At 36.0% G+C, this 16,291-nt stretch overlaps 2 protein-coding genes across 2 annotated transcripts; one reads left to right on the forward strand and one right to left on the reverse strand.

The window, feature by feature from the left end:
- Positions 1–472: 472 nt before the first annotated feature.
- On the reverse strand, positions 473–7,624 carry LOC311294880 (uncharacterized protein). The gene is made up of 5 exons (XM_084415945.1): positions 7,430–7,624; positions 5,007–5,327; positions 4,673–4,843; positions 3,403–3,446; positions 473–3,287 (listed from the first exon to the last, which is right to left on the reverse strand). The coding sequence occupies exons 1-5, from the start codon at positions 7,491–7,493 to the stop codon at positions 3,072–3,074; spliced, it is 816 nt and encodes a 271-aa protein (XP_084272071.1). The 5' UTR covers positions 7,494–7,624; the 3' UTR covers positions 473–3,071.
- Positions 7,625–10,357: 2,733 nt separating this feature from the next.
- dynlt2b (dynein light chain Tctex-type 2B) lies at positions 10,358–15,638 on the forward strand (the record flags this gene model as incomplete). The annotated part of the gene is given in 6 exon segments (XM_084417900.1): positions 10,358–10,433; positions 10,436–10,508; positions 10,689–10,822; positions 14,697–14,766; positions 15,269–15,332; positions 15,414–15,638. Coding segments are annotated over 6 exon segments (465 nt in total). The 3' UTR covers positions 15,462–15,638.
- Positions 15,639–16,291: the final 653 nt, after the last annotated feature.

The following is a 16,291-nucleotide window of genomic DNA, read 5'->3' on the forward strand; positions in this document are numbered from 1 at the left end:
GTGGTTATCTTGATGATTAAAAGGAAAACATTTCACTGTAAACTTAAAGTAAGTGAAACTTGCATTGGCCCACAGTTTTTTAATAGGCCGCTTCTCATTAGATATTCAGGACAAGCCCTGTGTGGGTGCTGGAAACTGTTCGACACGCAGGTTAGAGTCATACTTCTCAAGGTGTTTGCATGTTTTGCGGTTTGAAATGGTAGGTTTGGCTGTTCGCAGAAATTTCAGAGAGAAAGAAAGTCTTCTTTTTCTCCAGCTCTCGGTTTAAAACGCAGTTTATGACTCCATCAACACACCTACTCACAACTGCCAACACACACAGCCACATCTGATGTTATCTTCATGGCCATGCTTATGTGAACCTTCCGACAGAAGTAAACAAAAGCAAATGCTCTGAGGCGTTCAGGACTGCGTGTGTAAAGAGCAGTTGCATTTTTTTCTTTTGTTCTTAAATCAGGATTCAGAAATGACAGACTGTGTAAATATGTCTTTATTTTGAACTCCTTCAGCATTTTTACAAATCTTATGAGAATACTTTGTGGCTATACATTCATATGTAGTACAGAAATCATTCAAGTACAATATTTACAGTACAAACATAGTGCAATAATCAGCATGTAAAATTTACATAACAGTACACTAAATACAGTCACTTATATTTTTAACATGAATAGTGTTAGGATATACAGAAGCATTTTAGTAGCGCATAGGGAAATAACAGCAGGAGTATAACAAAACCATAACTCATTTTCACTTTTTCTGGTGAAAATGTGAGTGATGTTTGTCAATGCAAAAAGTGGCACCACACTCTCAAGTCACTATGATTTTCGAGTCTCGATATGACTATCGGGGATTTTTTGGCCAGTTTTATCAAATTAAATCTCTAATAAATGTAATAGCACATAAACCTCTCTTCATAAGCCCCACAGTTTGAGTTACCATTCCTGTGAGCAAGTACCACATACGGTGCAAGTATGAGCAATAATATGCTTGTGGTTGCAACATAGCCTCCTTGTAAAAACGTGCCTCTACCTACATTTTTGCAAAACTTTAAAACCGTACCAATACAGACAATTCACTGCAGTTTCCAGCTGAAATGAACACTAGTGGCAGTAAAACACCACAAACTCAAACAGACAACTTCTATTCCAGTTGACACAAATAATGATTATGGGGCAGATTATTGATTCATATTTTCTACTAATAATACTTTGTATGTTATGACTTCAAAACTATTTCACCATAGTGTATGAACAAATATATTTTGATGTTTGCATCACATAACCAGCTCCATATGGCTTTTCTGATGTAGCCCAGCTAACAAAGAGATGTTATTTTTGCTAATGTGCCCATTAAGTTATGAAAACATTATTTCTGAATGCCCAAAACATTTAAAAGTGTTTTAAAACCATTTTCCCTTGGTAACGCAAACTTTAAAGTGACATTTAATTTAATAATTTTGCAAACATTATGGGAACGTTAGTTTTGAATGTGAACATTCTGAGATAAACATGAACATTCTAAAACAAGTAGTAACATTTAAAAAATAAATGTTAGGCGAACATCCAACTAAAGAAAAATCAGTAAACAAACTATGTATAAATATTGTTTTTGTGCTGACGTTTGGAGAACATTATTAAAGACCAGAAAACTTTGAGCAAACGTTCTATTAAAGTTACTTATTTGGCAGAAAGGCCAGGGGAGTGAGGTTTACTAGCACAGATCTTTACTAGCACTCACCCCCTAAACCTCACTCCCATCCGGGTCACGGCACCATTGTAACCGATGGTTTACTCGCACAGCTCTTATTAGCTGGCCTCAGTTACACTCACCCAACTAAACGTCACTCCCATCCGGGTCACGGCACCAATGTAACCGCTGGTTTACTCGCACTGCTCTTATTAGCTGGCCTCAGTTACACTCACCCCCCTAAACGTCACTCCCATCCGGGTCACGGCACCAATGTAACCGCTGGTTTACTCGCACTGCTCTTATTAGCTGGCCTCAGTTACACTCACCCCCCTAAACGTCACTCCCATCCGGGTCACGGCACCAATGTAACCGCTGGTTTACTCGCACTGCTCTTATTAGCTGGCCTCAGTTACACTCACCCCCCTAAACGTCACTCCCATCCGGGTCACGGCACCAATGTAACCGCTGGTTTACTCGCACTGCTCTTATTAGCTGGCCTCAGTTACACCCACCCCCCTAAACGTCACTCCCATCCGGGTCACGGCACCAATGTAACCCCTCCGTTTCTACTCGCACAGCTTCAAGCGGGATTTGAACCGTCGTTTCTGGCATTGGAGGTGGGCGCACTAACTTTAGGACTCTAAAGACGTCAGTCTGTAACGTCAGTCGCAAGTGTGACTCTTGATGTCAGGCGAGTGAAAATGACCTGCACAGCTGTTACTAGCTGGCCTTTGTTACATTTGCTGAACACAAGCTGAAATGGCATGGTTGCTTCAGCAAATGCACTTTTTTCTCATGCCAACAGTATTGGTAAGGTCTAAGGTATAGGATTTAGTGTAGGTGGTACATTATTTTCAAACGGGATAGCACCACTCACTGGATATTTTATTTAAAAACTGCCGCGATATGTACAACAACCAGCGTAATAAACCATTGCCAGGTTCACGTTCTGTTTCAGATAAAACTGAACGGTTTCAATGACAGTTCATCTTGAAAGTGTGACAAAATGTGCAAGAAGCTACATAATATCATTTTGCAGAAATGTCACCACAGGCACGTTTTTTTCCAGTGAGCTTGTGTAGCAAAATACAAAACAAATATATTCAAGTACCTCGGGTTTCTTCATGGGGGCTTCTGTGGTTAGCACCTCACTATGACTCAGTGTTAAACTCTGTGGCACATTTACAGTATCAGTTTGAACTAGTTAACATGAGAGGATGTGGCAGTTTGTGATCACAATTATTATCAAAAATCATAACAGTCCTAAACTGTTCATGCTTTTCTCCCAAATAGTATACATTAGGTTTACATGAGCAAATGTTAAAATAGGCTAACTTTAGTGGACAATGCGTGATATGATTATGATTTTACTCTGACTATCACTCAATGGCATGTACTTGCTGTTTATTTCTCATCCGCCCACCCGGCGTATGTTTTTGCTGAGGGAAAATGATGGCAGCATATTCCACTCCGTCCTGGGCCTTTGATGTCGCCTCGGCAGGTTTTACTCTGTCATCACCAGGTCTATTTTGAAAGTCTAACTCTCCATACTCCACACAGCTGACGACCACAGCACCGGATCGCCCACACTGCCCCTGCAAACAAGCCCAAAGCCATAAAACACCAAAAGTGACGAAAACAGAGCTGAAATGGAATTAGTGTCCAAATGTTATTGAGTAGCTTAGAGAAATAAAGAGGTCATGCTCGTACCTGTTGTGTTGTTCTGTTGTTCTGAACTGCTGGGTTTTCTGCGTCTGAGAAGCCATGCATTTACAATTAGCAAACGGTTAGCACTGATATGCTAACAAGATTTCAAGAAGCAAACTACCTAACTGCATGATCTTATAATGGGCTACAAAATGGCCATTACTTAATAGCTAATGTCAATACAGAGCATTTCCTAAACATAAAAAAGCTGAATGACTTTTATGACCGTTTCTTTGTCATAGGATGAGAATGTTTTAGCATTTCCCCAGCCCAGTGTTATAAATCTCTCGCTAATATAGTAAATCTGTAAATTTACTTATTTTAATTTAATAATTTCCTTTTAATTTGTCTTATTTTTTTTCTCTATTTTAGATTTTAGTTGAAAAAATGTTTTAAAATACTTGAAGCTGTGTCCCCATTGATCTGTTACTATATTTATTTTCCCTCTTAAAGTAATGAACTATTCCATATATAAATGAAAAAGTTCCGGGATAAGTTCCGGTATATTTGACAGTTATGGATGATTGTAAAATGTCAACCCTGTTACTGTGGTTTTTAAAGCAAATAAAACATTTAAAAAGCATTTAGTTTAACGACCTTGAGCACAAGACTTGTAAATGTCGATCTGTAAAACCTCAACCCTGTTATCATCAATGCTTTTATTAGCTGAAAGCACAATTATGTCCCAACATACCATTCAAAAGTCTGGGTCCATAAGATTTTATAAAATGTTTTGCATTTATTTGATCAAAAACAGTAAAAATACAGTAAAAATAATTATTTTATTTTAAAATAACTGATTTCTATCTGAATATATTGTAAAATGTAATTTATTCCTGTGATCAAAGCTGAATCGCTCCAGCCTTCAGTATCACATGATCCTTCAGAAATCAATCTAATATGATGATTTGATGCTTAAGAAATATTTCTGATCATGTTTTCTGGATTCTTTGATAAATAGAAAGTACAAAAGAACAGCATTTATTTGAAATAGAAATCTTGTGTAACATTAAAACTATCTTTACTGTTGCTTTTGATCAATTTAATGTATCCATGTGCAATGAAATAATTAATTTCTTTCTAAAACAGACCCCAATCTTTTAAAAAGTGCACACCAGAAGTTATGAATTCAGCATGAGATGGCACAATGCATTTAAAACAATATTTGTCTGATGTTCCAACATTTAATTGTTAAAATCACCCTATCCAACTCTTAAAGCAGCTGTTTTATAGAAATCAGTTTGTATCAAATAATGATACTAGCATGCATTACCTGGTTTTCTTGGATAGGTCCTGTAGAACCAGAACAATATGCCCACAAAGAGACATATACATATTATGACTGATGTAGAGAAGAAAATTATGAATGATTTTTTTTGTTCCGATGTCTCCAGTTTAGGAGGATTCGTCTCTACGTCTTCATGCGGAGGTGTGAATATATTTTCTGAAAGAAAAAGCACATCTTTATTAACGGCTAATTATTATCAATAAAAACTTTCATTACAATTATCTAAAAATGCAGACCCAATGGCAACAGCACATCATGTTATATGAGTATTTCACTGAACAAAAACAACACACAATTGAGGTTTTAAGAGGAAACCCACCTGTTGTTTTATTCCATAATTTGACTTTAATATAGATTTTGTTGCTCTCTATAAAAGGGGTTTTACCATCAGCAAGTACCACAAGATGATACAGTCCTTGATCTTCCCGAGAGAGATTTGTGATGTGTAGTGTGACAGAACTGTTTTCCACATCACTGAGTACAAATCTTCCCGAGCAAGAAACAGAACTTTGTTTGCAACTTCCTTTCTTTACATCATTTTTGTACAGACTGGGAGAATTGTTGACAAAATAATCTTGAAAAGTGAATTTAACGGTGATGTTTTCTTCCGACGTACCGTTGACTTCATGCATTGATTCCACTGCAATAAAAAAAAAATCACACTGTCACTTTAAAAGATTTAACTGTTTAATGGCAGGTTCTCATTGGCACAACTTACCCCAATCATCTCTTTTTTTTTTTTTTTTTTTGAGCCAAAATTTAAATTTTGGTAAAACTTTATAATAAGGTTTCATTCATTACTTATCATGATCTAACAATGACAAATACTTCAAACATAGGGCTGTGCAATTAATCATAACCGATCAATTTCAATTATAGCTTCCAACGATTATGAAATTAATAAAGTTCTGCTGCCGAAAGAGACAGCAACATAGTGCCGGCCCAGATCCGGCCCACATCTGGTACTCATGGTTTCCACACGGCCCAGATGTGGGCCGGATCTGGACCGACGCTATGTTGCTGTCTGGGCCGGGTGCTCTTTCGTTCCTACCTAAAAGCCTGAACTTTTTTAAACATCCAAATCAGCCAAATAAGTGAGTGTTGTGAAATGCAGTCTACTGTTGCTAAACCTCTATATTAGACGTGTTATAAAAAGCACATTAAGCCACAAAAGAGGCATTAGTATGCGTGGCCTTCGGATACACGCCGAAGCGGTCGAACAGCATACACACAAAAAGTCAAAGTGCCGTTTTGGCAAGTATTCTCGTAAACACGGTCGGTTTTGTCTTAAGTGTCTTTTGTGTAGCAGTATATTGCATCCGTGCATTCGGTCTTAAAGTGACAGAAACCTAATAAACCTGCTGATAATCAAACAACAAAAGACAAAGGAAAATCATTCACTAATCTTGACTAAATAAATTAAGTATAGCTTTAATAAGGCTTAATCAATGTTTGAGTAAGAAAATGCAGTGCTATTTTATAGTGCATCTTCCTGAACAAAATAAAACACTTTCATGTATTTTTGTTCAGGTCAATTTATTTTGTCTGTTTCGTTTGTAATTAGTTTCTTTGTTCGTACTGTATTGCTGACTGTTGACCTGTCTTCGGTTTTGAGGACCTTTTACGCTCAGTTAGCCTGTAAAAGTACCGATAACTGAAATTTCACTGATATTTATCATTTTTCATATCGTGCACCAATAATCATGTGAAAATAATCGCGTTTTCAATATTGTATTCAAGATTATGATTTTTGCCATAATCAAGCATCCCTGGTTCAACAGCATTCATTAATCTTGATCTCAACATTTCCTAATACATTTTTAAGATCAAAAGTTGTATCAGTTAACATTAGTTAATACACTGTGTACTAACATGTGAGCTAACTTGTTAACTAACATTAACAAAGGCTGTAAAAAATATTGTTAGTTCATGTAAGTTAATGCATAAAAGGTATCACCTTAACTTTTGTGTGTATAAAGCAACCTAAACTGAAAAATATTCACTTAAATGACAAATCTGACAACTTCAGTGAACCCTACATCATAGTAAAAAACAGTCTGTGTCATGATGTTTCTTTTTCGTGATAAATAAAGCTCCTCAGAGTTATCTCATTATCAACATGACGGTGTGATAAAGGTCTGAAACTCTTCAAAAGGTTGTTTTGCAGATCTCTGGTTTCTCACATTTTCCATGAGTCAAAGGAAATGTTTCAATACTTCAGTTGGCTCTCTTGTTTTTGTACAATACTTCAAAACCTTTCAATAAAAATATATTTATGTGTAATAACAGTGGTCAAAAAAGTACATTATTTGAACTCTTAAACGGACGTATAATGTGAAATTTCAAATAAAAAAATGCACAAGCAAGCTTATATATCAAATGTACTGTTCGACTATATATATATATATATGCATTAACTGGCATGCATTTACTTAAATGACCAAACTATATTTTTTACAGCAATTAACCTGTGTTAATGTTAATGCAAATCTTCCCATTCATGTTAGTTATTCATATATATGATAATAGATATCATATAATAAATAATATATAATAGATTTACAGTGTTTTCACCAACTTGAGTGTGCAAAAATGTTCAAATTTCTTTGGTTTTATATAGTGCCTTAGTGTAAGAAACACGTTTGCAAAGCTGAAGTGGAAATGCCGTACAAGTCAGCGAACTCAACAGACAGGAAAAACAAAAGCAAAAAAAAAAAGACGATCGTGACCTCTTTTACTCACCGTTAAGAATCAAGTACAACATGAATGGTAAAAGTAAGAGTTTCTTCTCGAGGTCACACTTCATGCTGCAGATGGAAGAGAGCAAATGAACGCAGGCAGCCAGAGATGCAAACGCCTTCCCGTTTCTGCTGATTTATGCTTTGCACTAACATTCTGTTTATAAGAAAACCTCCGTCTTTCAGTGGGAGGTACAGACAGGAACTGTCATCGCATTCAGGCTTTTTTTTTTTTTCCTCTACCATTTGTTCACTTTCAATTCTCTATAAACCAATAGCATGAGGCTAGGGATTCTAAAATCTAAAGAAATAAACAGTTTTAACAGTTTAAATGCGGTCTGTTACATATATGTGGTGTGATTTTGGATACAGTTTTGTCAAATCATTTCATCTCACATGTGTTCACACATTCTCACCACAAGACCACCGAGAGACCACCCTGAGTTTCGCTATCCACAGAGGAAGTGTGTGTGTGTGTCATGCAAAAACTTTCAGAAAACTTATAGACTTAGCTTATAGACTGCATTCATTTATACATTTTAAAACTTATATTTAAACAACCCAAACCTAAAGTTGATGGAAAACTTTGACAGCAGAGTTTAATTATTTAATTATATATATATTTTTTAGGTTCATTTCCTAAAAAGTAGCATTTTTGGAGATGCAAGGTTTCCGCTCAACAGCGACAATTTGTTTTAAATAAATAAGTAATATACAACATGTGCTAAAGAAATATATACATGTGATTAAAATAAATACATAAATAAATACCATAATATAAGCTGAATATTATTTTCAAAATATTATGGCACTTTATATAGATATTTATATATATATTATATATTTTTTTCCACAGTATTATTGTCTTTATACATTAATATATATATATATATATATATATATATATATATATATATATATATACAGTGCTATGCATAAGTTTAGACACCCATGCTAAAGTTGACTAAAAAGAGGAATAAAAAATCATCTTTTGGAAATTGAACTTAATGCCTTAATTTAAAAAATTAGGAAAAATCCAACCTTTAAGGACACCAATTTTCTTTGTGAATGAATAATGTATCGTAAATAAATAAATGTTCGTCCTTAAAATACAGGGTGCATAAGTTTGGACACCTCTATGTTAAATTCCCATAGAGGCAGGCAGATTTTTATTTTTAAGTATTTTTTTTTATTTTTTGTTTAGGATACTATGCATCCTGATAAAGTTCCCTTGGCCTTTGGAATTAAAATAGCCCCGCATCATCACATAGCCTTCACCATACCTAGAGATTGGCATGGGGTACTTTCCATAAGATCATCTCTCAATGCAAATCAAACTAGCTATTAGGCTAACTGAAATAAAACCATGCCAATCTCTAGGTATGGTGAAGGCTATGTGATGATGTGGGGCTATTTTAATTCCAAAGGCCAAGGGAACTTTATCAGGATGCATAGTATCCTGGATCCATGAAGTAACTGGCCTTTAAAAATAAAAATCTGCCTGCCTCTATGGGAATTTAACATAGGGGTGTCCAAACTTATGCACCCTGTATTTTAAGGAAGAACATTTATTTATTTACAATACATTATTCATTCACAAAGAAAATTGGTGTCCTTAAAGGTTGGATTTTTCCTAATTTTTTAAATTAAGGCATTAAGTTCAGTTTCCAAAAGATGATTTTTTATTCCTCTTTTTAGTCAACTTTAGTATGGGTGTCTAAACTTATGCATAGCACTGTATATATATATATATATATATATATATATATATAGCTGCCTTGTAAATTTTAGGATGAGGGTCCATGGCATCCAAAATGTGACCCTTCCTAATTTATTGTGTTTAACTGATGTATTATGTCTTCCACACTCAATATGAATTCATTTAGGATAGATATGTTTTTCCAGAAATCATACTTAAAGGAGAAGTTCACTTTTGAAAAAACTTTTGCTGATAATTTACTCACCCCCATGTCATCCAAGATGTCCATGTATTTCTTTCTTCAGTCGAAAAGAAATTAAGGTTTTTGATGAAAACATTCCAGGATTTTTCCACATATTATGGATTCCATTGGGACCCAAACGGTTCAAGGTCCAAATGACAGTTTCATTGCCGCTTCAAAGGGCTTTAAACGATACCAGACGATGAATAAGGGTCTTATCTAGCGAAACGATCGGTCATTTCAAAAATAAATAAAAAAGTTTAAGTTTTATAAGCACAAATGTTCGCCTTGCTCTGTTCTGTGATGCGCGTTCGTGACGTCACGTAATACGCAATTACGTTGAAAAGGTCAAGTTTGATGTGTTTACAAATGTGCGGAAGGAGGACCATATAAACATTTTCAAATGTATTTGTGTCAGTTTATCGTTAGAAATGCCCATTTCGTGTGCGCATCCTGAGTGTTTTAATATTAAAAAGCCAAAAAGAACATTTTCTTCAATTTTTCAAGCGTGACCTTTTCAACGTAATTGCGTATTACTTGACGTCACGAACGCGCATCACAGAACAGAGCAAGGCGAACATTTGTGCTTATAAAATGTAAACTTTTATTTTTATTTTTGAAATGACCGATCGTTTCGCTAGATAAGACCCTTATTCATCGTCTGGTATCGTTTAAAGCCCTTTGAAGCTGCAATGAAACTGTCATTTGGACCTTGAACCGTTTGGGTCCCAATGGAATCCATAATATGTGAAAAAATCCTGGAATGTTTTCATCAAAAACCTTAATTTCTTTTCGACTGAAGAAAGAAAGACATGGACATCTTGGATGACATGGGGGTGAGTAAATAATCAGCAAAAGTTTTTTTAAAAGTGAACTTCTCCTTTAAGGCAACGCGAATGTATGCCTCTGTCGAACACGCTGAGCACGGTTTAGGTTTAGACCGAACGCACCCGTTCATGTGCGTGACGTCATGACGTCAGACCGTTCCCCGGATGACACCGAGTTGTTATGACAACGACGGTAAAGCAGTAAAGCGAAAGTACGGTTGCACACCAAGCGTATGTAACACGGTGTAGCTCGAAGTTTTTCACTCATGGATGCCGGAGCTAACACGTATCTCATTAGACCGAATTATAAAGACAAGTAAGATGAACTGCTGTTCCTTTTCAACGCTTAAAACTAAACGGTAGCCGGTTAAAATGGCAGCTAGCTAAGCTTAACATTAACTATCACAGGACACGCGCAGCTCTAAAATGCATTTATGGAGAATTAACTTGCTAAACTTGATCCAAATACCCTTTTCGTTCGTTTTTCCTGTCGTAGGTTCAAGGTAGGGGTGGCAAAAGAGTGCATCAGAGAAATCCTCAGGGAACAGCTGTATGGAGTGCAGTATAATCCAGACGAGGTTCCCACTTTATCAAAATCTTTAGCAGACTCGATTAAAAACAAGCTGAAAGGTAAGAGGCGCCGATACTGGTCGGTTTCTTGCTGACAGGGATTTTAATACTAGAGTAACTTTACTTCATTGCAGTACTTGAGTAGCCTAATTTTAATGGCTAAAATGTACATTACTCATGTACGAAATCATTTTAACAGGGGAAAATGCCGTTTATTGTGTTTAAAAACGGGTTGACGGCATATTTTTTCTTCGCGAATTAAATGAATCTGTATAAGTTAGGCCTATACCCACTTCCCAGTTAACAAAACTATGTTCAATGAACGTTTTCGCTAACGTTCAAGTAATTTAAAGTTATTTAGCTTATTTGGTTCCCCCAAACATAACCAAACGGGAACGTTCTGTGTTAACTGGGAAGTTAGATTTCTGGATACTGAACGTTCAAAACGTAACAAATAAAATTAAATAAAACGATAAATTTTATAATTTTACAAACATTTTGGGAACGTTACTTTTGAATGTTCTCTGATCATTGTTAAACAAATAGAAACATTTAAAAAAATTTAAACACATTAAACCCAGGGCCGTAGCTAGAGGATTCGGGGTCCCCTGAACAAAATGTTATTTATGTGGGCCCCCACCACCCTTCACCAATATCATAGCCTGTGCAATAGATGAGCGTGGAGGCCCACATATAACTGAAGATGGTGATGTTGTTGTAAAACCTTTATTTTAAAAGGTAAATTTATATAAAAATTACAACTAATAAAAAGAAATTGTTAAACCAATTTTTAAAAAGTAACAGCAAAATAATGTTTTTTCCCCCCATCAGTCTGTTATAATTCATAAATCAAAAAGTAAACATTTATAAATCGACAAGAATGCAGTCAAAAAAAGAAAAAAAAGAAGTCATTTAATGTCTTATTTTTTAATAAAAATAATATTATTAAATAAAGCTAAAAATGTAGTCATTCAAGTGTAGTGTGTATTCGTGTTTTATTGATGTAATAAATACATCATCAGCCGGCAGGTCAGGTGCATAATGCAATGCGTCATGACTCATGTCAACTTTTTAACTCTATTTACAATAGTGTAAAATACATGGATTGACAGAACCGGCAGGCTGTAGACGGTAGTTTTCTTATTCCCAGCGAAATAACAATACAACCTGTCTTGATCGACTGGGATACAACAACTCTCCTGGCCTCCCTCTCCTTCTGTTCATGGCGTTTCTGGTGCCCTGATTTATGTTTTCTTTTCACCGACATTTTGTCAGTCAATCTCCTGCTCTTCCACCAAGTTCGTCGTTAACTTCAGGCACTGCCGACTCAACTCTGATTGGTTCTGTTCACGAGCTGGGGTGGGACTTACAATTTGATTGGGTCCATCTGATGTTTGTCACTGACTGAATAATTAATAAATACTTTAGATCGGACTAAATCATTTATAGGGAGGTAAGAGAATATTTGAAAAAAAATATTTTACCAAATTGCATGTTTTTGTGGTTTTCATTTAAATCTCAGGCATACAACTATTATAAATATTAGAATTATTCATACAATAGGGGCCTATATAGTAAATAGTATGGATATAGCCTATATAGTATGGATTTTGTGTATATCGTGACGTCATTACTTGGCGTGGCGGCCATGTTGATGGCCTCGCGAATGTAAACATACAGCAAGTCGAACGAGGAGAAGCAGAGTTGGGAGAAAGAAAAGAAAGAAAAAAGATGTTAAAGTCCCGAAAAGGTTGTGGAATTTACCGGGATACGTTAAATAGGGAAGCCAGGGACCGGTATGTGGACAAAATCGGCAAAAAAGTGTAGTTAGTAGCTGTCAACCCTCCCGTTTTTTCCGGGTTTCTCACGTATTTGAGCTCTTTTCCCGCTGTCTTCCCGTTTTAGTATTTTCCTATAAAATATCCCGAAAATGAAAATTTCAACATTCATCTTTCTGTTGCTATCCCTCTGCTGACAGCAAAAATTCGTACTACAAAACTGCTGCATTAACTAAGCGAGTTGTGAAGCTAGGTCTAACGTGACTTATATTACTTATTTCGGGTTCCCTATTTAGGCTTCCCTATTTAACGTATCCCGGTAAATCCTTTTCAGGATTTTAACATCTTTTTTCTTTCTTTTCTTTCTCCCAACTCTGCTTCTCCTCGTTCGATTTGCTGTACGTTTACATTCGTGAGGCCATCAACATGGCCGCCACGTCCCAGAATGCAACGCGGCGTCCAAGCCCTGTCACCACCTTTCACCCCACTTGCGACGGCCCTGATTCAACCTAAACGTTTTCAATTAACAATATATAAATAATGTTTCTGTGCTAACGTCTTGTGAACATTATTAAATACCAGATCGCTCTGAACAAACATTCTACTAACGTTAATGGAATAATGTTTGTTCATAACTTTGAGAAAACTTTGCCAAAATGTTAGTCAAACTTCTTGAGACTGTTCCCTATGGAAACTTGTTTCCGGCACAGAATAAAACATTTTAAGAGATAATTGTGACTTTTTATCTCACAATTGCGAGTTTACATCTCGCAATTCTGACTTTATTTCTCAGAATTTTTAGTTATAAAGTCCGAATTGTGTGAAATAAAGTCGCAATTGCGTCTTATAAAGTCAGAATTCTGACTTTTTTTCTCACAATTGCGACTTTACATCACGCAATTCTGACTTTATAATACGCAATTGGGAGATATAAAGTCAGAATTGCATGATATAAAGTCGCAATTGCGTGTTATAAAGTCAGAATTGTGAGATAAACTATTCTGAGGTAAAAAAAAAAAAAAAATGTCCGGACTTTATATCTCACAATTGTGAGTTTATATCTAACAATTCTGAGAAAATATGTCAGAATTGCGAGATATAAACTCGCAATTGCGTGTTATAGTCAGAATTGCGTGATATAAAGTCGCAATTGCGAGAAAAAAAGTCAGAATTCTGACTTTATAACACGCAATTGCGACTTTATATCTCGCAATTCTGACTTTATAACACGCAATTCTGACTTTATTTCACGCAATACTGACTTTATATCTCGCAATTCTGACTTTATAACACGCAATTGCGACTTTATTTCACGCAATTCTGACTTTGTATCTCGCAATTCTGACTTTATAACACGCAATTGCGACTTTATTTCACGCAATTCTGACTTTATATCTCGCAATTCTGACTTTATAACACGCAATTGCGACTTTATTTCACGCAATTCTGACTTTATATCTCGCAATTCTGACTTTATAACACGCAATTGCGACTTTATTTCACGCAATTCTGACTTTGTATCTCGCAATTCTGAGAAATAAAGTCAGAATTGCGAGATGTAAACTCACAATTGTGAGATAAAAAGTCGCAATTATCACTTAATTTTTTTTATTTTGTGGCGGAAACAAGCTTCCATAGTTCCCTGTTAGCTGGGTTTTGTTTAAAAGATTAATTGAATTCATTTCAATTTTCACAATACCTGTTTTCCAGAGTTTTATTGGCACCAGTATTTGTTGTTTTTTTGTAAAAAAAAAAACAGAAAAAAAAAAAAAAACAATATTGAGTTAGCTTAGTGACAGCAACATTCAAAATATTGAGCGCAAGACCAGTGCTTCTATCCTGAAAAATAGCCTTGCTTTCATTTGTGAAAAATGAAATATGGTACTCTGATTAAAGCCGGGTTCACGCTGTACGATTTTAGCCACGATTAGCCTAAAAGATTCCTCTAATATGGTCTGATTGCTAGTTTGACATGTTCGCCGACAGCCGATTAATGGCCATTGCCATCAGGTATGAAATTCTGGCAGCTGCAGAAGATTTGTATGTTGTATTTGTATGTTACAGTATGTTTTCGACTAGAAATGTTGAATTTGTTTGATACTTTGAGTATAGAGTATATTATTAGCATAGAGTGATGATATTTGTGCTCTTTTCAGATGTGGGCTTTGACAAATACAAGCTCATCGTGCAGGTGGTTATTGGAGAGCAGCGTGGAGAGGGAGTCAAGTAAGTGTAATACTTCTTAGGAAAACGGATGAATTGTGAAAACAGGATGGTCTTTAGCAAACCCGAGCACTCGTTCTGCGTTCTTCGTACGGTATATAGACCCACTACCACACACATTATCACATGCAAGACATGTCCTCAGATGTTTAGCTGTGACCTTTGGGTTGTTTGCCGCTTAGATGAGGTTTCTACTGAGGATACTGATCTTTCTAGGACACCCACATCGAGTAAGGTATAATCTGACTCACTGTGGTCTCGTGTTATGAAACCAATATCGCAGGGCATCTGAATGTATTTGCAGGTCTAACTTGTCAAAAGGCCTTATCCCAGATGTTTTCATACTGTACTTTAAAGATCACCCATTACCATCGACGGAAAAAGTGCAGTGTTGTCAGTTACATATGCAAAAATAATAATTATTATAGTCAGATACAATTTTTGAGATACAATTCGAGTGTTTGTAGCATAAGGTCAATCTTTTTCACCAATTATGTTTTGATAGGATGGTTGCACGCTGCTTATGGGATGCGGACACTGACAGCTGTGCTCAAGATATATATATGAACGTAAGTGAGGAATTACTTTTACTGACTTTGCATTAATATGACTTTGAAATGTGACTTTGTTTATCTTTCTTTTTCTAACAGGACAGCTTGTTCTGTGTGGCCGCTGCATTTGGTGTGTATCATTACTGAAGACACAGAAGATGTGCTGAGGACCGAATATTTTGTAGAGGGATTATTTTTGTGATATTTATTTAAATCATCACATTCAGTTTTTAATATCAATCGCATTCATGTTTGTTGGTCTGAATACCTCTTTGTATTATATTACTGTGTGAATGCCGAAAATATTAAAGGGTTAGTTCACCCAAAAATGAAAATTGTGTCAGTAATTACTCACCCTAATGTTGTTCCAACCCCGTAAGACTTTCGTTCATCTTCGGAACACAAATTAAGATATTTTTGATTAAATCTGAGAGCTGGATCACTCCTCCACAGGCTTATGGACACTATAACTTGGCCCAGAAAATGTATTAAAGACATCGTTAATATAGTCCAAGTGACTCCAGTGGCTCAATCTTAAGTTTATAAAGCGACGAGAATACTTTTTGTGCGCAAAAACAAACAAAAATACCGACTTTATTCCACTTTTCATTTCCTTCTCTCTGGGCCTCGAGTCTTTTCGCGTAGTGTTTATGCGTAGCGCGTCTGTGTTGCACGTCACCACGTAGGCTCACTATTGGGCGACGCTGGTCATGTGTGTGATGCGTGGTGACGTGCAACACAGACGCGCAACGCATAAACACTACGCGAAAAGACTCGAGGCCCAGAGAGAAGGAAATGAAAAGTGGAATAAAGTCGGTATTTTTGTTTGTTTTTGCGCACAAAAAGTATTCTCGTCGCTTTATAAACTTAAGATTGAGTCACTTGGACTATATTAACGATGTCTTTAATATATTTTCTGGGCCAGCAAGTTATAGTGTCCATAAGCCTGTGGAGGAGTGAGACAACTCTCAGATTTC

The sequence above is a fragment of the Rutilus rutilus genome (assembly GCF_951802725.1).
Source record: "Rutilus rutilus genome assembly, chromosome: 8".
Lineage (NCBI taxonomy): Eukaryota > Metazoa > Chordata > Actinopteri > Cypriniformes > Leuciscidae > Rutilus > Rutilus rutilus.

Bases quoted from the DNA above. Each gene is read 5' to 3' on its own strand.
- LOC311294880 (XM_084415945.1), bottom strand. From the start codon at position 7,493: ATGAAGTGTGACCTCGAGAAGAAACTCTTACTTTTACCATTCATGTTG. The intron at 4,844-5,006 runs GTGGGTTTCCTC...TTTTTCTTTCAG, and splicing joins ATTATGGAATAAAACAACAG to AAAATATATTCACACCTCCG. The intron at 3,447-4,672 runs GTAATGCATGCT...ATGGCTTCTCAG, and splicing joins GACCTATCCAAGAAAACCAG to ACGCAGAAAACCCAGCAGTT.